Source organism: Thermobia domestica, chromosome 1 (genome assembly GCF_964235325.1).
Source record: "Thermobia domestica chromosome 1, izTheDome1.hap1.1, whole genome shotgun sequence".
NCBI lineage: Eukaryota > Metazoa > Arthropoda > Insecta > Zygentoma > Lepismatidae > Thermobia > Thermobia domestica.
The window spans coordinates 192,096,251-192,121,092 of NC_137454.1; the positions used below are offsets into that span (position 1 = coordinate 192,096,251).

Genomic DNA, 24,842 nt, shown 5'->3' on the forward strand with positions numbered 1-24,842 from the left:
CCTGACTAGTTATTTTGGAAGATACCTCTGTGAAGGAAAGCTGTTCTTGACAATATCTAAGGTGAAGGATTTCACTATAGAGAAACAACGAACACCGCAGGCCTTGATCAAGGTTTTGTCTGCATGTGGTAATAAATAAATAAATAAATAAATAAATAAATAAATACAAATCTTGTGTCCCTCGATAGTCAGATGAAAAATAAAGTCTTATTTCATCACCATTTGTTAATGGTCTTCTGACAATGAACTGTGCAGCCATAGGCTATTGTTCTGGAATGTTTATCACAGTGAGTAAAACGTTTATATTTCTCTTCAGACCAGGAAGAAGAAAGGCAGTCCAGTAGAAGATTTCTTCGTCTCCACTGAAGAAGTTTCACCAGATCTCTTTGAATGAGAAAGTTCTATATGCCACCCTCTGGGGCAAAAGTTGTATTTGACATACACTAAACGTCACTCATTGTACTAAAAACATGATTATATTGGCATCAAAAAGATTTTATTTGTAATGAAAGCACATGTTTTAAATTTTATATTTAACGTTTAATTTTTATATTTAACAAATAAAGGTAACAAAACACACAAGATCCTAAATAATCCTAAATCACCAGTCTAACATAGCTTTGTGCTTAATTGTACAGTATATTGAAATAAACTTGTGAGTGTATCGATCTATTTTCCTTGTTATGCAAATAATAAACACTTTTTAGTGCTTTATAATAATTTTAACATGTTTATATTCACGGTGTCCTACTCATTATTGCTCTCTTTTCTTCATAACGTGCGGAATAACCAACGCATGGAAAAGAAATTAAAGGTGGATTTAACCTTGATCGTGTATGATTTGCCTGACAATTACGTGAAGTGATGAAAATAGCCGCCGTTACACCCAGACACACCTAAATGCGACATTCCATGTTGTCAATTTTCAAATGACAAGAAATGTATTCTCTTCTCAATTTTGACCTCCAGAGGCCCAGTACTTTTTAGAAATGTGATATTTTAGCATTACATGTAGAAACTTAACTTTTACGATCAATTTCGTAATAAAAAGATAAAATGATATGTTTAATAATTTTGGTCAATCATGCTCTATTTGCGTCACTTCTTCTTCCTCAGATTCACAGGCTCCTTTGTGCAAATATGTAAAAACTGAAAGAGAAAAGGAAACATAATATCAAAGCAAATTAAACAGTTATTTCGTTTTTATACAAGGTAACTTTTATACAATTGTTAGAATATTGTTTTGTCTTTTTTTAATTAATAGCGATAAAAAGTATTAACCATTATGGAGCCTTATTCCGTAAGGGTCTTCGCAATATTTACAAATCGCAACACAACACAAATAATGCAATAAGTAAATTATAAATTTAATGCCGACTATCGTGAACTAAAACACAAACTCATACGGAATGAGGCTCATGGTTATAGAAAAAATATCTCAGTGACACAAGTTGGTACACAAGGTGTTTGCAGGTGGCGATCCCAACACGACACCCTTTGAACATTCCCAACATGTTATGTAGGGTGCTCGAAAACATACAATAGTCCTATTCATCCAACAGCACATATAATTACCCTAAGCGAGTACGCACACCTGTTTGGGCAGAAGACAGTCCTACAGATTCTGGACGTCCGTCTGGGATATGGTACTACAGGCTCGCTGTAGATTTTGGCTCAGCTGGGTGATGGTCGTTGCCGAAACTCGGCTACTAATCAGATGCAGTCCCAGCATGCTGGATAGAGCTTGTGCTTGAGTCCGAAATCTAGCAAACTATGGTAGAGGGCATATACAGAACATACAGGGGTAGACAAAAAAATCTAAAATATTTGGAAAAGTGTGAAAATCATACCTAGTATGGTATGGGACCTCATTTTGCGTCCAAAACAGCTTGAATCCGACGTGGAATGGACGTATACAGCTCCTAAATCATGGTGTGTGGAATTTTGTACCATTGTCCCTCCAAAACATGCTCCAGTTCCTTAAGGGATGCTGGTGGAGGGTAATGAGACCGAACACGCCTTTCTAACTCAAACCACAATGGCTCAATAATGTTCAGATCTGGTGATTGTGGGACCCAGGGAAGGTGCGATAGCTCCTGGTCATGTTCCTCAAATCATTGCAGCGTGACGGCGCAAAATCATCTTGGTAGATGCCATCACCATCAGACAACAATATTTGGGCCATGGGTAGAACCTGATACCCCAAAATGTTCTCATACGCCTTAGCATTCATCATTCCATGCAGGGCTATGATGGGACCTGCGGAAAACCACGATATCACTGCCCATACTGTAACAGAACCACCCCCATGCTTTACAGTTGGAAGCAGCCAGTCTATATCATAGGGCTGCGACGGTGTTCTCCATACGTAAACACTACCGGTTGTTGGAAACAAGGTGAAGGTCGGTTCATCGGATCACATTACGTGTTTCCACTGCTCATGAGTCCACGCCTTGTGGTCCTTGCACCACTGGATACGCCTCTTCGCATTTACTGCTGTGACCAGGGGTCTGGCGATAGCGGCCCTACCATAAATTTTCATTTTATGAAGTTCCCGTCGCACCGCTTTCGGTGAAACCGAGTTCTGTAGGCCGGAATTGAGTTCAGACATAATTTTCATTGCAGTGGTCTCCTTTTTAGCTGCTACAATCTGTTTTAATGCCCTCCGGTCCCTATCTGACAGGATTATCTTTCGACCACTATTGTGCTTTGCAGACGTCGTTTGCCCATGAATTGTGTATGGCCTCAAGACATTGGACACAGTGCCTTTCGATACCCCCACAATGTTCGCCACTGTTGCCACTGAAGCTCCAACCAGTCGGGTACCAACGATCATGCCTCTTTGGAAGTCTGTCAGGTCGCCCATTTTACCGCACTACTTTGATACCACGACACTCACAGGTGAACGGATTACTGCCGACGGAAGAGGAAGGTCCACATGACACATTGAAAACAAAAAATGATCGGCAGCCGCAACACGCGTTATACAGTGGAGGGCCAAACTTACGTGTCCTGTATGAAGTGTTATTAGATTATTTTGTCCATATCCTGTATATTTTCGTCAGTAAAGACACAAAGTGAGTGGATGATCCGGTTTATTGCCTCCTGTACTAGGGTTCAGGGTTCGGTCCTCTATTACGAGCACTAACATAGGATTTAGATTTTAAACTTGCTTGCACGAGAGACACAACCGTCATTGTGCCTGTCTTCATCTCTGAATACCACCGCCCTTCCGAAAATACCGAAGACTTTCACGGCAACGACCAGTTGTGAGATATAATTGTGCTGGGTAACGCAGGAACGTGTACTTGTCTCTATCAATCGATTGTTTAGTGTTCGTAAGTTTACATGAGGGCCCTCGGTGGCTATAATTGCACTAATAGTCTCCTACCAGCTAAGAAGACCTGAATGATCCTTCTGTCCACGTGCCCTTTGTGCGTCGCAGGGGCATGTCTGTTGTGGAAACTAGTGCTGTCGAAATCGGTTTTTGAAAAAAACGAAAACGGTTTTTGAAAAAGTGAAATTTCATAAAACCAAAATGTCGGTTTTGGAAACCGCTTTTGCGGTTTCTTTTTTGAAAACCGCGTTTGCGGTTTCGGTTTTGAAAACCGCTTTTGCGGTTTTGGTTTTGAAAACAGCATTTGCGGTTTTCGGTTTTCAGAAAACCGGTTTTCTCAAAAACCGCAAATACAAAATTCGACAGCACTAGTAGAAACTCTTTGTCTCCACTCGGGTACACCACAGCAATGTTATGACCGACGAAAATGTTCAAATTCTATGAAACGACCAATCGTTCCCTCGTAACTCCCCTATAGGGCCTTGCTCGAAGTCAATTACTCAATAGAGTTTTAATGGCACTGCAAACTGATCCACACATATAACTATACTTGTCGTGCTATCCAACAACTTTTAAAGTACTGGCAGCATGCTCTGTGCACACAGTGACGAGCCTGACCTCACTTTTGGCCGGTGTGATGCGACTTAAAATTAGGATCGCCATGCCCTGTATAAACGCACATTTTATGTTGTGCATTTTGTTCTAATCGATACGGAGTGCTTGGTGATAAATGAAGCTATCGTAAGCTAAAGACATTTGTGCCAGACATCAAATTACAGTATCTTCCTGAGATATTCAGAACGCACTGTGCATACTTCAGAAATTTCAATGGAAGATTTTCGAACATCCTCCTTGCAGTACTGGCCTTGCCTTTTCTGAGTAGAATCTACTGAACTTCTGAAGGCACACTTCCGCCTTCACACACCACATACTGACTCATGTGTTATAAATGTTACAGTTTTACTGAAAATTATTTTAAAAATAGAACCTTACAGTGTAGACATTTGTGCTACAAATCGTATTTCATCTTAGGTCATTTAAAGCAAATTGAATAATAGATGTTAATCTTTAATTTTAAACGTATTTCTAGTCATGTTGTTTTAACTTCTTTCGCATAAGGTTTTAATTAAAGATCTTGCCAATTATTTTATTCTCAGAATCTATGGATAATTATGGATAAACCCTGTATGTATTAAAGAACCGTTGCATACCTTCGTCTGTAGCTAACAGGCGACACTGAAGGTAGCACAAGTTTTCAAACGTTGATGTAACTCCATTCTCATCTTTTACGCACACTTCGTCACAAGCAGTTGGATCAACAGGTGCGCAAGGACAGGGACAATCACTACTTACAGGTTGTGAAGCTACGCTTGCAATCCCTGAAAATAGAATGATAATTAATAATAAGTCGCGGCTACAGAAGAGTTGTACTAACTAAAAGGAGAATAAAATATACAGTGAACTTACCAGTACAATCTAGTGTTTTACACGTTATATAATATTTTTTTAGTTGTAGGAGCACAACTCGTTGTTTCTTACGCTGACTATTTTACGGTTAAGGAAAGTCGGCATCTGACAGTAACTTACATGCTGTAAACAAAACAAAGGGGAGGTTCACCACTCACTACAATACCCTTTCACGCTGATTGTAGGCAAAGTCACTGATCGCACTGCTCTCTGTAGCTGAAATTTGAATATTCTGTTACGTGTTCAAAGTAGTTATTTTTGTTATTTGGAAATCATACAAATCATCCTTTCATATTACAATTATACGAGAGTAATCCCAAAGAGAAAGTCTCTTTTTTTTTTTTTTTTTGAAATACAAAGAAATGTTTATATTCAATCATGTTTACATCATTTTAATACTTCTACATTTAATTATTTTTTACATAATCGCGATTTCGGTCAATGCATTTTTAGTAGGACCGATGGCAGTTCTTGTATGCCCACGTCACACCAGCTTGTCACCATCTTTGAAGAAGCGTTGAATTTCATCTTTCACCTCGTCGTGGTTGCTGAAACGCGTTCCGGCCAAATCTTCTTTCAACTTAGAAACAGGTGATATCAAGGGTTTGCTCAACCTTCATGATTGTCTCATCGGAAATTGATGGTCCCTCGCTTCTAGTTTCTTCGGCGTGAATTTCAGTCCGACCAGCTGTAAAGGACATTTCTGACATCCATGCACGACTTGCCTTACACTTCCGTCAACTGGTGATGTCAGTTTAACATCTTTTGTGTTCAAAACCCGAATAACTGCACGAACTTCGCACTTGGCTGTAATATCAAGCGGGAGCTCTATTACAAACTACTGCTAAGCCAAAACTAAGCGTACCAGCGAGGTTCACTCAGGCTTGTTTCGGAATGGGGAAAAAAGTAATAAAACAATAGTATTGTCAATAACTACACGAACAGCTTCCCTACATCCCCGACTCTTTGGAGACCTTACTTTTGGGATTATCCTCGTAGAATTATTCCTTATTAAAATGTTCTAAGTTTGTCAGCAGATTTGCTGTCTCTATTGTTACAAACCCTTTGGAAACAACGCGTCCAACGCACGTACAGTTCGTGTTCTGTTTAACTGTCAGTGTCTGCTTTATTTAACTGCACAGTAGGCAAGTCAAATTGTTGTGCAGCAACTGGAACATTATATTACACAAAAATGGAGATGCTTCGTATCATTCGATTATCGTGTGCTAAGGAGAAAAGAGATAGAAATTTATCAAGAACTGGTCTAGAACTATGAAGACAATGTGCTGATATGTAAACAAGTGCACATGTAGCTTAACGTGTAACCAGCGGAAGCATTGATGTGACGGATGAGCAAAGTACTGGAAAATCATCGACATCAATCAATAACAGGAGTGTGTGTCGTATGGATGTAAATATTCGTGAAGGCTGGAGAGTCGGATTACAAAGTATTGCGGATTCGTTGAAAATTTCGTACGATTGGTAATGAGAGCAGCATTGTGAATGACCAATTCGATTATAGCAAAGTATGTTAGTATGTTTGTGCTAGATCCTAAAGAGTGTGACAAGAAAACCGATACCAACGGATGAGCATTGTCTTCACATATCTCACACGATGTGCGATAGGGTTCGTCATTTCTTCATCACAGCATAACGAGGGGTAAAACACTTTTGAAGCTGTGAATACACCAGTCAAAAGGGTAAACTATTACATGGGAACACATGAGAGAAATTCAAGACAGTAACCGCAAGAAAATCAATTACAATTGTGTTTTGGGACCATTTCCATCTTAGTCATGTGGATTTTCTCCCAAAGGGTACCACCATTACAGTCAAGAGGCACTGCTACACTATGGACATACTTAAAAATGCCACACGCTAGAAAGGTAGAGGAGCACTATGACAAAATGTGGTGTTATTGTATAGCAGTGCAAAACTTCATAAGTCGAATATACCCGTGCACACTTCCAGTGGCGAAGCGTGCCGTGAAAAATTGGGTAGACATATAACACTACACACACACACACACACACATATATATATATATATATATATATATATATATATATATATATATATATATATATATACAGTGGCATATTTACGATTTTATTTCGGGGGCTTTGCTAACTTTGTTCCTGGAAATGTGAAAATTCTGCGAGATATTTCATTTAGTTTAATATAATAAATACAATTTCGGGAGGGCTTAAGCCCAGAAGCCTCCGACTTAAATACGCCACTGTGTATATATATATATATATATATATATATATATATATATATATATATATATATATATATATATATATATATATATATAGGATACAAATGAATGTAGAATACCATTTACTAATTAAGTAATTACTCGTCACCAAAACTGAAAATATCAGCAAAACATACTTCAGAAGGTAAAGTAGAATGTTTACTACAGCACTAAGAAGTTACAATCATCACATGAACAAGACTAAGATAGGTATTAATGATTTACTGAGATAACATGAGATATTTATCTGTTTAAGTAAATGGGTCTAAATATGGAATACTTGTAATAATCTATTTACAAAAATCACAAATATAACATCCTCGTTCATATCCAAAACATTCCACGTGGCACCATATTTCTCACATAAGACACATCAATCATTGCTCTCCATTATTATATTGTGAGAATTTTCCACCACCAAAGGGGCATTCTGCATCAGGACTATTGGGATAACTTCATCGTCTGGCTGAGAAAAGCCTAAAGACGAGTCTTCGAAATTGATATCCCATTCTTTTGATGAATTGGAAGAGCTCTCTCTGTGTCGTTCTAAACGTTTCTTACTTCGCTCACGATATCTTGAGGTAGCTGTGAGCTCTTTGTACTTTCTTCCTTGTCCTATACGTGTATTGTTTATTATCTGTGTTTTCTTTTTCTGTTTGTTGTCTGTTGCGTTTCTTTTCTTCTGCTGCTGAAAAGCATTTTTATATGGTGAAGATGTCAAAACTGCAGCTGTTTCTGTTTCTCTTCTTCTGCTGCCTAACTGATTTCTAGGATTTGGAACTTGTATTATTTCCTCAGGACGAATTAGATATTTAGTTTTAAACCTCTTCTGCCATATTCTTAGCGTCAGTCTTCGTGAAGAAGTAATATCTTTTTTCCATTAGCAATAAATATTCCACTAATTTTAATTAGCGGATTTTCCAACTCTGTAGGTAATACAGTTTTTCGTCCAAGTATTGTTTTGGCAGCTTCCTGAAGTGTAACGTGCGGACTTTTATTTGCAAGCCTAAATAGAGTAGATCTGGGAGCATAATAATATTTGGCCTCTTTTAGGTGTGCCATTATCTTACTTCTGACTTGGAAGATGGCTACTTGCCCATTGTTTCCGATAACAGTCTTTCTTTTTGGATGAAGGCATATCTGTATGACACAAAATAAAACAGAAAAATAAAAGAAAATCGTGAGAGAGACAATTATGGAATACTATTCCATATTTATCACCCCATTGGTATTCCATATATGTATCCTCGCCACTTTGGAATGTCATATGTTGTAGCAATGTACAAAACATTTCAACTCTTTTCTGTTTTGTACGAAAATGATCGTTGATATTTGCCGAAATTCAGAATGCAAAATGACAACAATTGAACTTCATTAAGAATAAAATTTACTCCATTGGAAACTTACCTTTAGAAAACTCAGGAACCAGGAAAAATTATCAACAGCTGTATCACACTGGTTCTTTCGTTTAACACTTTCTAGTTCTACTCAGGTGTGGCGTAATATCCGTAGCTGTATAACAGTCTGCACCTATCACCCATCCGCTATAGGTCGGTATTTCATATTAGTAGTACTATTCCATATTGGTATCCTTTCCTCTATATATTAGAGAGGTCCTTAATTATATGGAAAAATATATTTTTTTAAAATTTCTTTGCTCCAAACCCCTAAGTTTGTTCCATGTCGGACCAAATTAATCCATGAAAAAAATTGGCTCAATTGAAGAATATTTAACCAACCCCAATCGACCTAAACATCATGCATTTACAATACACTAGCATACTGTGTAAGCGCGGGACACTATTGTTGTCTGGATTGAATATGATACAAAATTAAAAATATTTATGGCTACCAAAGTAGTTTTAATAACACTTTAATAATATCTTTAATTAAAAATTTCTCGTTTAAGACGTCCTCGAATCTAAGATGCACCCCGATTTCGCTGGGTTAAATTTAGGAAAAATAGTAATATGTTCGTTTTTATTATTAGAGGTAAAGGTGGTATTGTGGAACCCTGCAGGTAAAGTGGAACCCCTGCATATCGCAGCTTCCAATCGCTGCAGCTAACTGGAAAGAGCGCGAAATTATGCATTTAGTTGTCAAACAGCCCACTGTAGTGCTCGACTTCAGTTTGATGGGACATGTGCGTGCCGAGGAAGCTGTTCTGATTTTCTTTTTTTGTGAACTTTTTGCAAGATAAGATTCATATTGTAACTTGATGTACTTTTACTGATTATAGATACCAAATGATTTGCTTATCGTAATCTATCATAGTTATAATTTTTTTCCTTTCTTTAATAGCCTAAGTTATCTTTCAAGAGTAAGGTGTAAGGAGAAGTAAAAATCCAATGTGCCGAAGGTGGTAATGTGGAACCCTGCCTGTGTTGGTAAAGTGAAACCCTCTGAACTTTTCCACAAATCACTAATTGGCGTTCTTATGTCATTCCAGATGCCATGGAAACAACCAGGCCCAAAACCGAAAACTGTTTTAAAGAAATGGGATAGTGAAAATATGATTCATGCAATCAAAGATGTTCGAGCGAAGAGAACAGAAAGCCAGTTTCTTCAGGAGTGTTCTCGTGTCTCCTCAAGAAATCAGCCCAATACCTGAGTTTCCGAGAAAGCGTTCTAATAGAGGACGGAAGGCATCGAGTGCATCAGTTCTTACAGCTTCACCTTACAAATTAGCATTGGAGGGGACATTGACAAAGCTCTTAGTAAACAATGCAAAGTCATCGAAGAATCGTCTCATATTAAAAACTGTAACAGCTGCAGACCAAACGATAAAAATTGAATGTAGAAGAAAACTGTCAATTGAAGTTGCATCTGCGTCTGAAGACGAATCAATTGATTCTTGGGAATCAGGTTTAAGTATGCTGGTTAGAGAGAATTGTCCGCGTGACGATGCAGCGTGTATATTTTGCAGACCGCAGAGAGAGCTTTTTCTACATGGTCGACAGTAGCGTGGATTGCCTTTCGTAGACCTATAACGGGGAATGTAAACCTAGATACCTTAATAAACGAATACATTTGTTGTGAATACCAGCCTGCATTTCATTTGGTAAAATTTTGAATTCTTTAAGTATACTGATATTGGGGTTCCACATTACCACCTTACTTTTGAAACGACCAAATTTGGAGTGTTCATAAAAATGTGCATTATTTTTGTCTAATTCTGCATATTATCTGAATTTGATGGTATGTTGCGCTGCCAAACATAATACAGATTGTGTGTACAAAGTTTGAGTGTATTTTTATGTCCTCTATAAAATTTTACATGCCTAAAACAAAATAGAGTTCCACAATATCACCTTTACCTCTACTAAAGCGCTCTTTGATATTGCTCATTTTCGGTGATTTTTATATATCCCTCTCCCCTCCCCATGTTGCGGGGCACGGCATGGTAAAAATTAAACCTGGCCCGAATGCCATGTATGTTGAAAATTTGATCGAGATCGGTTGGGTGGTTCAAGAGTTCAAGAGTTCTATTTATTATTATATATTAATCTCCCCTCCCCTCCCCTAGGTTCTACCATCAAAGTGAAAATATTAAAAAAAAAAAAACTTTCCAGGCTAGAACGTCATCTATGTTGATAATTTGATTAAGATCGGTTCGGTGGTTAAAGAATGATGAAGTCACAAAGGCAGTCACTTTTATTTTTATGTTTTTTTTACATATATGTCTCCCTTCCCCTCCCCTACATTGTGCCGTCAAAGTAAAATGATGAAAACATCCCAGATCTGAACCTTATCTATGTTGAAACTTTGATCGAGTTCGGTCGGGTGGTATAGAGTAGGGATGGCCATTTCCGGAAAAAGAGTTTTCCGGTTTCCGGGAATCACATTTTCCGTTTTTCCGGAAAATTTTCCGTTTCCGTTTTTCCGGAAAATTTTCCGTTTCCGTTTTTCCGGAAAATTTTCCGTTTTCCGATTTTCCGGAAAATTTTCCGTTTCCGTTTTTCCGGAAAATTTTCCGTCTTCCGTTTTCCGGAAAATTTTCCGTTTCCGTTTTTCCGGAAAATTTTCCGTCTTCCGATTTTCCGGAAAATTTTCCGTTTCCGATTTTCTGAAAAATTTTCCGTCTTCCGATTTTCCGGAAAATTTTCCGTTTCCGTTTTTCCGGAAAATTTTCCGTCTTTCTAATTTTCCAGTTTCCGGAAGAATTATATTCCGTTTTCCCTGAAAATGTAGTCATCCCTAGTCTGTAGGAAGTTTAACCTTTTAAAGAGTTCTGGTATATTTATATACCATGGCGTACTATCCTCTTTGACCGCTTATTTAGGTTCTATAACAGGTATTTAAGCCGGGATTTTTTTTAATATTATTTTTCAAGTCAAGGATTGACCAAAGAACACCGCAGATGCGTTTTGGAACCGGATAGTCAACTTGGCGGCGCCAAGTGTTGCGAAGGGACGTGACTTTTTTCTTAAGGCAAATTTCAAAACTTTTTCACGCCTTTAGTTTTCAAGATATCAGATTGAAACTTGCATAAGGATTATGTGTAGACCTACCTTTGGGTATTTATCAATTTTTTTAGATCCCTACGTGAAACCGGAGACGGGCCCGGGGGCGCAAGTGTTACGAAGGGGTGATTTTTTCAGAAAAATTCAGTTTTTTTTCGATTTTCCGGTTAAGGTTTATGATACCGACACGTGGTACCGTTGGTAAGTGTGCTCTATCGTGAGAAAAACGAGGTATGAACCATGATTCTACGATAAATAGTAAGGAAGCAGTATCTGTTTGAGTGAAAGTCTAAAATTTTGGACATCCTTAAAGGGTTAAATTTCTTGCAATCTGACGTCTTTGTTACATTTCTATCTGATAATTCATTGTTAAGAGCTCTTCTTTGTTCTATCAATCTCTCAAGCATTTCATGTATGCTGTTCCACCGAGTTTTAACTTGCTGTATAAGGAAATGTACTTCCAATCCTAATAACCTTTACTGTTTTTCCAGTTCTGACGTTGCCAACGTACTATATTTAAAGTGGGAAACAATCCGACTAACAACACTTAACATTTTCTCGATTTTCTCTATTGCAAGTCCCTTAATTATAGAGAGTTTAGGGTCTGAGCAAAACAACATATGCTTGCATACGGAAGTTCTCGTACCGCACTTGTGATATTACTAGCATTGTCATAGACAATTGCATGTATTTTATCTAAAATATTCCACTACTCTGCAACATGGGCTAAGTGCTGAGTTAGGTTTACCTTTGTGTGCCTCACTTCTATTTCAATTATTTGAAGGACTGAACTTATTGAACTTAAATGGAAGCATATAGTGGGTTGCGATTGTAATATAACTTTCCGTAGCCTGCGAAGCCCAGCTATCTGTTGTCAAATCAATCGATTCCGCAGCCACACTTCTCCTTAGAAAACAAGGCATCAATACGGCGAGTTACAGTTTGCCTGGATGGTGAGTGGTAACTTGATTCTACTTCATTCATAAATTCAAGAAACCGAATTGCTTCAACGAAAGACAAAGGAAGAAGAATCCTTTGGTACCGTATTACTTATTTTACTATCAAGCACCTCTGCTCTTGCGGAAGAACAAGGTTTAGGGTCTCTGAGATCAGACAGAATTCTTTTCTGTTTCTTACGTACTACTATGTTCCCTTATTTGTAAAACATTTTTTCTGGGATCTTTCTGTTACTTTTGATGCATTTGAGCGAGCGCCAGGTGAAGCGATAATCTGAGATATAGAGGTAGCAGCACCTAGATTATCATCTACGTTTCTGAAATAATAATAATAATAATAATAATAATAATAATAATAATAATAATAATAATAATAATAATAATAATAAAAGAAACACTTGGATTGCATTAGGAGTTCACAATTTAGTAACAAAACATGAATGTAGAATAATAAGTAGAGCAACCCACATTATGCTTTATTTTTTTTCCAAATTATGCTTTATTATGCTTTATTATTAATTTCAATCATTGTTTTACATCAATCGTGTATAACGTATAATATTTACTATACATTAAATATTCTAAATATCTTGATCTATTTATTAATATTTTATGCAACCAGTTTCTTTCATATTTAATGAACTTTCTACCTAATGCACTGTAAAGAGAGGCTTTACTCGAGTCAGTTTTTTTTTTTAATCACTTGTGTGCGCCTTAGAGGTGCATATATACAGAAAGGGAAAGTAAAAGATGCCACCAATAAGTACAGAAAGTGCTCAACTTCAAGAGGTACACACATGGGCGGCGATTAGGGGGGGCAAAGGGGGGGCAGTTGCCCCCCCACTTTTTTGAAGTGACCCATTGATGTATATAGTTTCATTTGGAAATGTAAAGTTATTGCATATATATTACTGGTTCATAGAAAAGAATGATGCCATATATTTGCCGTTGCGTGAGTACGTATTGGTTAGTTCTCTTCCTGTTGTGTTAAGAAAGCTACAGGAATTGCGTTTTAATTGCCACTGAAAATGGTCCAAAATCTAACGTATTCGAGCACAATGATTCCAGCGTACTTCATTTCTTCTTACATTGTTAGTCAGACGCTTGAAACTAATCGAGATAACACTGAAAAAAAAAACTTTCTCAAGTTATTCTTTAATTGCATAAAAATTGACTAAAATGTATTTTCTTTTTTCTAATAACAAGGAATATTGATTAAAAACAGAGCAATAAGAAAGAATTACTACCTTTTACATTGTTTTACAGTGTAATATACGAATGAAGTGGTGTGTTTAGGGGTGTACGAGGATATATACAATTAAATTTACTGAATTCAACATAATTCTAGGTTTCAGGATTATTTTGTATAACTGGAGTGTGGATTGATTCTAAGTATCGTTGAGTTTAGATGTATTCCAAGAAAGTGAAAACTGCACCTAATGGCAACGAAAATGTTTCGGGAAGCTTACTGTCTTTCTAGAGTAATAACATACATTTAATACCTTGTGTGGAATTAAAAATATAAGTTGTTCATTAATCCCTAATTCATTAAAGTTTCTATGTAACTTTTGCAAAACAAGCCTCATTATTCATTACTGAGTAATACAGGGTTAGCCTAAAAGAAATAGACAAATTTAGTGGTCCCCAAATGAAGAGTTTTAATTACATGGTAACGTAACTTACATGAGTTGTAGGGTACATCTGGAAGTAGTTGTGATACAACTACAGATGTTCTATGTGTTATCCTTTGGTTACACGGGAAACATCTAGTCTGTAGTCCAATTCTTCCCAAACAGGCATCAAAGTCTGACTGTCCACCAATGCAACAGCATCTCTGATTCGTTCTTTCAGTTCCGTCAGACTGAGGGAGGGGAGGGAACATACACATTCTCTTTTCTGAAACCCCACAGAAAGTAATCACACGGTATGAGGTCTGGACTTCGTGGTGGCCATTGAGTCATAGCCATGTTCTCATCAGTTGAACGGCCAATCCACCGCCTAGGAAGAACTTCGTCAAGATAACCCTTACATCGGAATGCCAGTGAGGTGGGATTCCATCCTGCACAAATATGAAATTGTCACTATCTTCTTCAAGTTGTGGCATCAACCAAAGTTGCAACATGTCAAGGTACGTTCTTCCAGTAACAATTTCTTCTTGAAAAAGAACGGTCCATACACCTTTTTGGGCGATACAGCACAAAACACGTTAACCTTTCTGAGTCCCTAATCTTCTCTGTTTACGACATCACTAGTGTGAAAGGTTGATTCGTCCTCAAATGTAAGCAGCTGAATGAGGTCATCTTTTTCTTCACAAAGATTTTATATGAACACGCAAAACTGAACGTTGCTGTTTGTCACTTTCATTGAGACTTTGCAGTAATTGCAGTCGATATGGATTAGGGATGGCCAATTCCGGAATTTTTACTTTCCGGAATCCGGAAAGTAAAATCGGAAAATTCCGGAATTCGGAAAAATTCCGGATTTCGGAAAAATTCCGGATTTCGGAAAAAATCCGGAATTCAGAAAAATTCCGGAATTCGGAAAAATTCCGGAATTCGGAAAAATTCCGGATTTCGGAAAAAATCCGGAATTCAGAAAAATTCCGGAATTCGGAAAAATTCCGGAATTCTGAAAAATTCCGGATTTCGGAAAAAATCCGGAATTCAGAAAAAATCCGGAATTCAGAAAAAATCCGGAATTCGGAAAAATTCCGGAATTCGGAAAAAATCCGGAATTCAGAAAAAATCCGAAATTCGGAAAAATTCCGGAATTCGGAAAAATTCCGGATTTCGGAAAAAATCTGGAATTCGGAAAAAATCCGGAATTCGGAAAAATTATTTTTTCTTTTTGTAATCCTAAGAATTTTGTTCAAATGCAAACGAACAAATTTCCTTTTTGTAATCCTAAGAATGTATGATGCAAGTTAAGCTGAAACTTACATCCTAAAGTATACACTACTCAATCGTTAATGAGATGTAGTCCAAAAGTACGATGTACTCCTAATATTTAATTTTTGTTTTACTGTAATATTGTCCAGAGGTAAGACATATATCACACTGAGATAAACAACTTGACATAATGAAGATGTTATCATACGTAGTTTTCCAGAAAATCGTGAGAAACGATTTTTTATGAAGTTAAAATATGCGTCGCTTGTTGCCAGTGTGATGCAATTGATAACTTTTATGCTGGAATAGTCTTATTATTATTATTATTATTATTATTATTATTATTATTATTATTATTATTATTATTATTATTATTATTATTAATCGTTTATGTACTGTAAAAGAAAAATATGAACCTTTAAGTAGTAGATTTTATCTGTTGTTTTTTGATATCTTCTAACAGTAATAACAAATTGCTTGTAAATACGCAATGATTATCAAGGACAATGGCATATTAATGTAAGGACTACTCTGCAGATTAGCAATAAACAATAACAGATAAACAATAGTCCCCCCAAAAAAAGTAACTAACTTGGGCACGTCAGAATGTTCGCGAGAATATAGGGACGCATTGAGACTAGCAAAAAATGTGGTGTTATTATTACTCAAAGGGCCGTACGATGGAGGCATTAACGTTAATGTTAATGGCACCAATGAGCACTTACTTGCTCTAACGGTTAACCTCATTTTTGAGATGATTCTTAGAAGTGGGCGTGTTGGCATGCAGTTGGAGTACTAACGATTTGCGTCACTATCGAACACTAACGTAGCACTAGCGACGTTTAAAGTCGAAATTGGAGTCTGACATAAGTGGCTTGTCAACTTCACGGACATTATATTTTCCTTGAATGCGAGAATTTTGCGCCCGGGAAATTTGCGCCCTACCACAAAAATAGGAAAAAATGCGCTCGCAATATATTTGCACTGGGATGTTTGCGCCCTACCCCAAAAAGAGGGGAAAATGCGCCGGCTATATATTTGCACTGGGATGTTAGCGTCCTACAATTCAACTTATTATTGTATTGTGTAAAGTAACTTCCACTCGCACTTGAACTAGGCTTGTCTCTCATCGTCTCAGTGAGTTACTCCATCCGTTATAATATTCCGAACAAATGAAAAAAATACAATTTTAGTTCACTAAAGGGCAATCCATACAAATACAATTTTTCATTATACTACAAAATTTACAATAAACATATAAATGACTGATATATAATTATTTATTAATATAATCAAAGAGTATAATTTAATCTACAAAAGGCTGTTTGGCTCTACCCAGATATCTCTGTTCACAATCCTTGCGAGTTGTTTGGCTTTTCAGAACACAAAATATAGAAAAGAAAATGTAAAGTGAATGTAAAATCAGTTCAGTAATATTATCAAGAAAACTATTTACAGTGTGTTTACTTGCTGGAATTACACTTCAAACACACAATTGCGTTCAGTCGTTCTTTCAGGAAAAATGTTCCGGGGGGCACATTTAGTATTCCGGAGGGGGGTCACTGCTGGTACTATTCTATTTATTATTATATTATAGACGTATTATTTTGGTCTCCTCCGAGGGGGCACTCTGAGAGCTCTGGGGAGGCCCGTGTTCCCCCAAAATCATCTCTGGAAGAAGCAGTGATTGCGTTGATCCGTTGTGTTCTTTTGGCTTATATTGAAGTTTATTCTCCCCTTATATAGCCACAATGAAAATAAATCACAAATGGCATGGTTGTGAGGGGAGGATTGTTTATGTTGTAATGTCAGCCCCTCCGAGGAAATGCGTAAGCTCCAATAGGTTCTTTTATTTCGCAGGGCTCAAACTTCCCGGTGGAGGTACATCGCAGACGCAATTTTCCCTGTTCTTGAGGTAGGGCGCAAATTTCCCAGACGCAAAATTCTCGACACAGTTCGAATGACCTCGGAAGACGATATCTTTTTCAATACTTTTTTAATATTCTTTTACTCGAGATTTCTTCATAGCTTCTTATTAAAATACTTACTAATATATCCTCATTTTATTGTCCTAACCAATCAATATGGTTATGTTGTCAGTAAAATATTTAGATTGATCGAGCCTCTGGTTTGTAACCACAGTATTTCATATCATGCCCCCATTAGAAATCTTGGCTAAACGAACCAATATATGTTGCCAATAAAATAGTTTAGAATGATTGAGCCCCTGGTAAATAACCACAGTATTTCGTGACAGACCCCCCCCCCCTCCTTCCTATTACCATATTCTAGCTACGTGCCTGGCTCAGCTAATTCTCGACATTCTTTACCAAGCACACATTTTCTAAAGCGGAAAATGCTCTCTAAATACCTAAGCTCATTATTTTCAGCAGATGCACAAACTGGGTAACATTCTATCTACATGAATGTTATATATGTCGATTACTGGAAACCGCTTCTCGCTATCTATTACCATATTTACTATATAATGATTAACGTTAAAACCGGAAATGGTGGTTTGTACCGCTTCCGGTTTGAATATTACATTCATCAGGGAACTCGATTCTTAACTATTGACTCTGTACATCATGGCCAAAATTGATTGGTAATCCATCAGATAGTTCTTGAGACTGTTTGTTTCACTGACGGACAGAATGAATATATGGCTATAGAGTTTTGATAAACTAAATTCGTTAATGAGTGATGATGGAACAAATATAAGAAAGGTAGGCCTTCCACCGGGAAAATTTTCGAACACAAAATTAGCCATTGAAAACCCACATGTCCTGGGTTAGAATACCATAGATGGAAACTCTACCACTGAGTCATCAATCACCCGCTTATTAGTTTTATTAATTATTATATTAATATAAATTAATGAATGCCTGCTTATGTTAATTATTGAACAATTACATTGTATACTTCGTAAAGTCAAAAATTATAAATTTGTATTTACTGTACATACAGTGAGCGCAGAAAGTGTTCGTACACCTATGCTATTGAAACGAGAATGCCTGCGAAAAAGAAACAGAAAATTTAAGAAGTGTAATAACACACACAATATGAATAATGAAAACTAAGCTTTATGAATATATCAATAAAGAACCACAAAGACAAGTTTAATGGTCAGAAAGTAAATAAATTCCGTAGAAAATGTATAGAGTAGACGCAAAAAGTGATCGTACACCTGACGTACGAATACGAAACAAAGATACCACAACTGGGGTTCACTAGTATTCACCTGAGTATACACCTCTGTATAGCATGACGAGTAACAGAATGAGTTTAGTTGTGAATAGGAGTGAAAAAACTGCACGGTGGGCTGTCGAAATGGGAAGCAACCGAACAGAAACAAATGAGGAGACAAGAAAAGTAATTATTAAAGTGCATAAGAAGGGTAAGTCTTTGAGAAAGATAGCAAACCTCAGGGGCAGATCCAGAGGGGGTCGATCGGGGCCATCGTTCCCCCCCCCCACAAGAGGAAACTTTCTTATTTTATATATAAATAAACCCATCCATAACAAGTTTGGAGCTCTTAAAAGTAGCAGTATTACTGCCGACCGCCCCTTCCCCAGAAGTCTGTCCTGGATCCGCCCCTGTATAGAGTAGCCACAATCGAGTATTTTCCGCTGTATGTTTGGAGTCGTTGTCTTGCTGAACAATAAATTGTTTTCAAGAACCATCTTCTGCGCACTAGTATGGAGATATTCCTTTAATATGTTAATATACACTTTGTGGATCATCACTCCATCGATAAGGTGGAGACGACCCACTCATGAGGCACTCATACAACCCCAGACGAGCACGGACCCTCCTCCGTGTCTTACTTTAGGGACGAGATTTTGAGGATTCATCTCTGTATTCACCTTGCGCCATACCATACGCCTCCCATTGGACTCGATAAAATTAAATTTACTTTCGTCCGAAAATATGACCCTATTCCAGAAAGAAGCCTGATCCCTTATCTTTATACTCTTTTTCAAACTTTAGTCTCTTTATACGATTTGTCTTGTTCACCCAGAACATTTTCCTGGCTATCCGACCATGATACCCTGCAAATATTCCGCACTGTACTGGCTGATACTTTAACACCGCGTGTTTCCAGATCCGTTGCCAATTGCACAGCACTACTTTTTGGAACCTTTTTTCTTTCCCTAATAATGTAACGTTTAACTTGTTCACTCAACACTCTTGGTCTTCCAGTTCTTTTTATTATTATTATTATTATTATTATTATTATTATTATTATTATTATTATTATTATTATTATTATTATTATTATTATTATTATTATTATTATTATTATTTTTATGGTTTCGCACAGTGATAGAAACATTATACATCGCAATTATTGTTTGTACTGTTGAACGAGGCCTGTCTGCAAGGTTTGCCAGGGGCGGATCCAGGACGGACTTCTGGGGGGGGCGGTAATACTGCTACTTTTAAGAGCTCCAAACTTGTTATGGATGGGTTTATTTATATATAAAATAAGAGTTTCCTCTTGTGGGGGGGCGATCACCCCGATCGCCCCCCTCTGGATCCGCCCCTGACTCTATAATACCTTGAAACAGCTTCGCACACCACCCCAATCCCCAGACATGAACCCCATAGAACATCTATGATCTCTTCTGGAGACAAGAATCAGAAGGCACAGCTTGTCTACTAAAGAAGGCCTAAGAAAAACTATTCAAGAAGAATGGGACATAATCAGTCCCGAAGCTACAGAACTACGAACTACTACAGGTGAAATCAATGCCACGAAGACTACAGACAATCATTAACGCACAGGGTAATCCCACAAAATATTAAATAACGTAATATACTTTATAAGCATTAATTCAATCATAAGTGTACGGTGACTTTTTGCGTTTACAAAAAAGGAATTCTCTCTTTTCTTCTGAACAAAACAGTGATTGTCTTTGTTTGCCCTTTCTCTTGTATATAGAAATAAAATGTATGAATGTGTAGTCTTAATTCTGGTTATATATATATTTTCCACCTCCCATTCTCATGCTAGCTGTTTTCAATATAAAGTATGCACGGTGTACGAACACTTTCTGCGCTCACTGTAGGTATGTTGACAATAAGCGAATGTTATTAGAATATTTGTTGAGATTTATTTTCCTTCACTGCCTTTCGCCTGGTTAAAAAGTAGTTTGCAGTGCTTTGGAGCAGCTGCAGGTGAGAACGCGATAATGTTTGAGACATACCGGCGACTTTTTTGTGTGTGAAAATAAGACCTTTCTCATAAAGTAGTAAATAACTGCAGTAGCAATTGTCTACGTAAATGATAAAGACATATCCAACTACAAGAAATTAATACAGTATATATAGCCTATTCATTATTGTGTTTCTCTTTTAACAGCTACTAGCTAAGGATGGCCAATTCCAGAATTTTTACTTTCCGGAATCCGGAAAGTAAAATCGGAAAAATTCCGGATCTCGGAAAAATTCCGATTTTTTTCTAAATTCCGGATTTTTTCCGAATGTCGGAATTTTTCCGAAATCCGGAATTTTTCCGAATTCCGGATTTTTTCTGAATTCCGGAATTTTTCCGAAATCCGGAATTTTTCTGAATTCCGGAATTTTTCCGAAATCCGGATTTTTTCCGAAATCCGGATTTTTTCCGAAATCCGGATTTTTTTCTGAATTCCGGAATTTTTCCGAATTCCGGAATTTTTCCGAATTCCGGAATTTTTCTGAATTCCGGAATTTTTCCGAAATCCGGAATTTTTCCGAATTCCGGAATTTTTCTGAATTCCGGAATTTTTCCGAAATCCGGATTTTTTCTGAATTCCGGAATTTTTCCGAATTCCGGAATTTTTCCGAATTCCGGAATTTTTCCGAATTCCGGAATTTTTTTGAATTCCGGAATTTTTCCGAAATCCGGAATTTTTCCGAATTCCGGAAAGTAAATTTCCCGATTCCGGAAAACAAAATTTCCGGAATCCGGATTCCGGAAAATTTTGGCCATCCCTAATATGGATAGAACTTGAGACGTTTGCATAGAATGTTCCAGACAGTCTTTTGAGGGATATCAAGTTCTTTTTCTGCACGTGTCGTTGATTTCTTCGGGCTACGAGCGTAGCTCGCACGAACGCGCTCAACTATTTCATTTGACACTGGAGGTCTTCCCGTGGATTTCTTCTTACACAGACAACCTGTTTCTTCAAATGTATGCACCCAGTCATAAATGGACTGTCGTGTGGGTGGTTCTTTCCCATACTTTGTCCTAAAAAGACGTTGCACTACAGTAACTGAATTTGTCGTGGCATATTCAGGAACACAGCCTTCTCAACTTGACTCGCCATATTCCTCCAAGCCACGTCAATGTCAAGTTCGAGGGCAGGGCGCATTTTCGCCGATCCCAAGAGGTTCGTCCAATACATGGCTGAAGTAGCACTCTTATTGGCCGCACTCTTACATACGGGTGACATCACAAAGATTCAAGTTCAACTTGCTACTATGCGTGTTGCTTTCGTTTCTCTGTTTTGTGTATGTGCGTGTTTAAAAACAGAGAGGAGATTATTAATATTATTACTTGTGAAATACATTGCATTACAATTCTTGATTTATGTTCACTTCTTACACGGTACAAATAAATTATCCTTAAATAAGTCTTCGCCCAAATGAAAGTGTTATAAAACGCACTTCACATGAATGTTATTATTGACTGCAATTTTAACATTTTTATTAAATCACAGAGACAATATTAGCTGATGATGCTCACAATGAATACACTGGCTTTTGCAGAAATCGTGCACTTTGTTACGCAACGCCTTCTTTTGATTTCAAATTTACGTACAAAACTTGGGTTCCATTCAATTGATGGTGTAAAATTGAAAACGTCTTGGCCTCGTTACTTTTACCATGTACAAAAATGTTTCTAAGATTAACTTTACATTATACGCTCCAATTCGTCTATATTTGCATCCAAAAATAGGTCTGGTTTAGAAGTATTTAGCGGCAAATAACATTGTAGTGTCGTTATTGATAAGTTATGATCGATTCAATTGCACGAGAAATGCTCACCAACTTGAACTAGATGGCCATTATTAGCTAGCATTTTTTATGAACCACATAAGGTTACCAACTGGATTATACAACATAAATTGCATTATATTTCGTTGGAGTTTAGCATCCCTTTCAACACCAAAGTTATAATGAGACATGGACCTATTGCTTCACGTGGAATCCGAACCACATGGGATTATGCCGCGAATCGAACCCGGATCTCCTGGGCCAAAGACGTGTACGTTAACGATATAGTCACGATATAGTTCCAGACAATGTAAAATTAACCCTGCTTTTCTTTAGAATGAGTATACCAGGGTCAACTTTACATCGCCTTAGACTTTGAACCAGTGGTTACAAGGGCCAGCCTCCTGAAGGGGACTACAAGCAAGGAAGAACAAGCAAGGGGTTACAAGCTGACTACAGAAATAAAGTATAAACATGTCAAAATGCTTAACAGACGTTACGTGTTTGATATTTTGTCTTTCCTGTACTCCCATTCGAGACTTTTAAGTAATTAAACACTTAATAAATATAAGCAGATGAAAACAAGGCGAGTGGTTTGAGATTTGGAGCAGGGCCGTGCCGTGGGTGGGGGCGAGCGGGGCGACAACCCCGGGCGCTGAAGTAAGGGGCGAAAAAGTATGGTGAAAAAGGGTAAAAGAAAGGAAAAAATACTTGGAATATATGTATGGAGACGCCGTCGTATAGTCTCGCCCCGGGCCCTGATTTTCCACGGCACGGCACTGGTTTGGAGTCCTGTTCAGCAGCAAAGCTATATGAGACGTTAAACTACAGCTTAACGTAAAATCTTTACTACACAAGTTCTCGCCGAAAATCAAACTCAGATCTCTCGCGCCGAAGACGTCTATGCTAATCATATAACTAGGAGGAAACTAAAGAGTAAAATATTGTTATGATTGCATTATCGGTATTATTATTATTATTATTATTATTATTATTATTATTATTATTATTATTATTATTATTATTATTATTATTATTATTATTATTATTATTATTATAGTGAAACCTCTCTAAAGCGGACAGCCGTAGGGAATCAAAAATTGTCCGCTATAGAGAGGTGTCCGCCTTACAGAGGTTTCAATATTTTCTTACGTAAATTAATAAACAAGGTAATATGCAATTGGAAAAAAAAATATTTTTGCATGAATCACGTATTTATAAATATTACCAAAATGTTACTGTATCTGCATTATCTTGCGTCATCCAATTCCCTATGTTCGAGGCACAACATGGGAATAAGATGTTATAGTTCTCTGCACTTTACACTTATCACTACTTACTACGTTTTCGATGTGTTGCTTTAATTTGTGAGTTAATTGCAGTCCAGCAATGACATTTTTTAAAAAAAGACAATATGCGTACCCGTGGTCAAAAATACCAAACTTGTCTTCTGTTTGGTTAGAGATTCCACCCAGCGGGACAGTAGAATGATGTGTCATCCCAAACAGTGGGCAACTGTCAATCACTCTTGTTTCTGAAACAGGTTGAGTGGGAGTGGAATGCAAGCAAAGGATATAAGGGTGTTGTGAAACAGAGACCCTTCTTCAGAGTTGCTGAACAGACAGTTGAGGAGGCAAAAATGTTGTCACACGCTCATGTTCTTCCTTGGTGACATAGCATGAATTACTAAAAGTGTATTTTTACTGTACTTTTCAACTTGTTTTTAGAGAAAGTGTCCGTAATAGGAGGTAAATAATACCTATAAAATACAAGAAAGACTGTCCGTGTCCGTACTAGAGAGTGTCCGCTTTAGAGAGGTTTGCCAATGTTTTTTCCTATTACGGTGTTTGGGGATTACAAAATATGTCCGTTATGGGAGGTGTCCGCTTTATAGAGGTTTCCGTTAGTAGAGGTTTCGCTGTATTATTATTATTATTATTATTATTATTATTATTATTATTATTATTATTATTATTAGTAGTAGTAGTAGTAGTAGTAGTAGTAGTAGTAGTAGTAGTAGTAGTAGTAGTAGTAGTATTGAAGACTTGAGATTTCATTGATGAATCTAAAATCAGACAAAAAGCACATATAGCCAATGACTGGGAGGGAGGTTAACGAGAAGTATACACGGTTTACGAAGGAGACACCAGGTAAACGGTTGAGAACCACTGCTTTAAACATTATAACTTACACTTTATAAGCTCGCACTTGTGCTTCCTGCTTTGCCCTGCCCTTGTGCGGATTTGATGCAAAACTAGCTTGTACAGACCAGTCAGCACAGACTGACCTGTATTTTACGCACTTGATGATATAATTGCATCAAGAAATCATTATCAATAATGACACGACAATAACATCTGTTATAAAATATCTCTCCACGTCGAATGCGCGTACAAAATACAGGAGTTCATTTTTTTAAATTATCTCTATACGAAACTCGTAATGTTTGAATGGACCTATTCTATCAGCGGATTCTCATTCTGCTGC

At 37.3% G+C, this 24,842-nt stretch overlaps 1 protein-coding gene across 1 annotated transcript in view; it reads right to left on the reverse strand.

Annotated features, from left to right (window-relative positions):
* Positions 1–574: 574 nt before the first annotated feature.
* LOC145692331 (uncharacterized) overlaps positions 575–24,842 on the reverse strand; it is a 35,502-nt gene continuing 11,234 nt past the window's right edge. Inside the window, exons 2-3 of the mRNA XM_081767630.1 lie at positions 4,549–4,716; positions 575–1,149 (exon numbers count right to left, since the gene is read on the reverse strand). Of these exons, the coding sequence (XP_081623756.1) occupies positions 1,079–1,149; positions 4,549–4,716 (239 nt within the window). The 3' untranslated portion in view covers positions 575–1,078. The remainder of the gene's footprint in view (positions 1,150–4,548; positions 4,717–24,842) is intronic.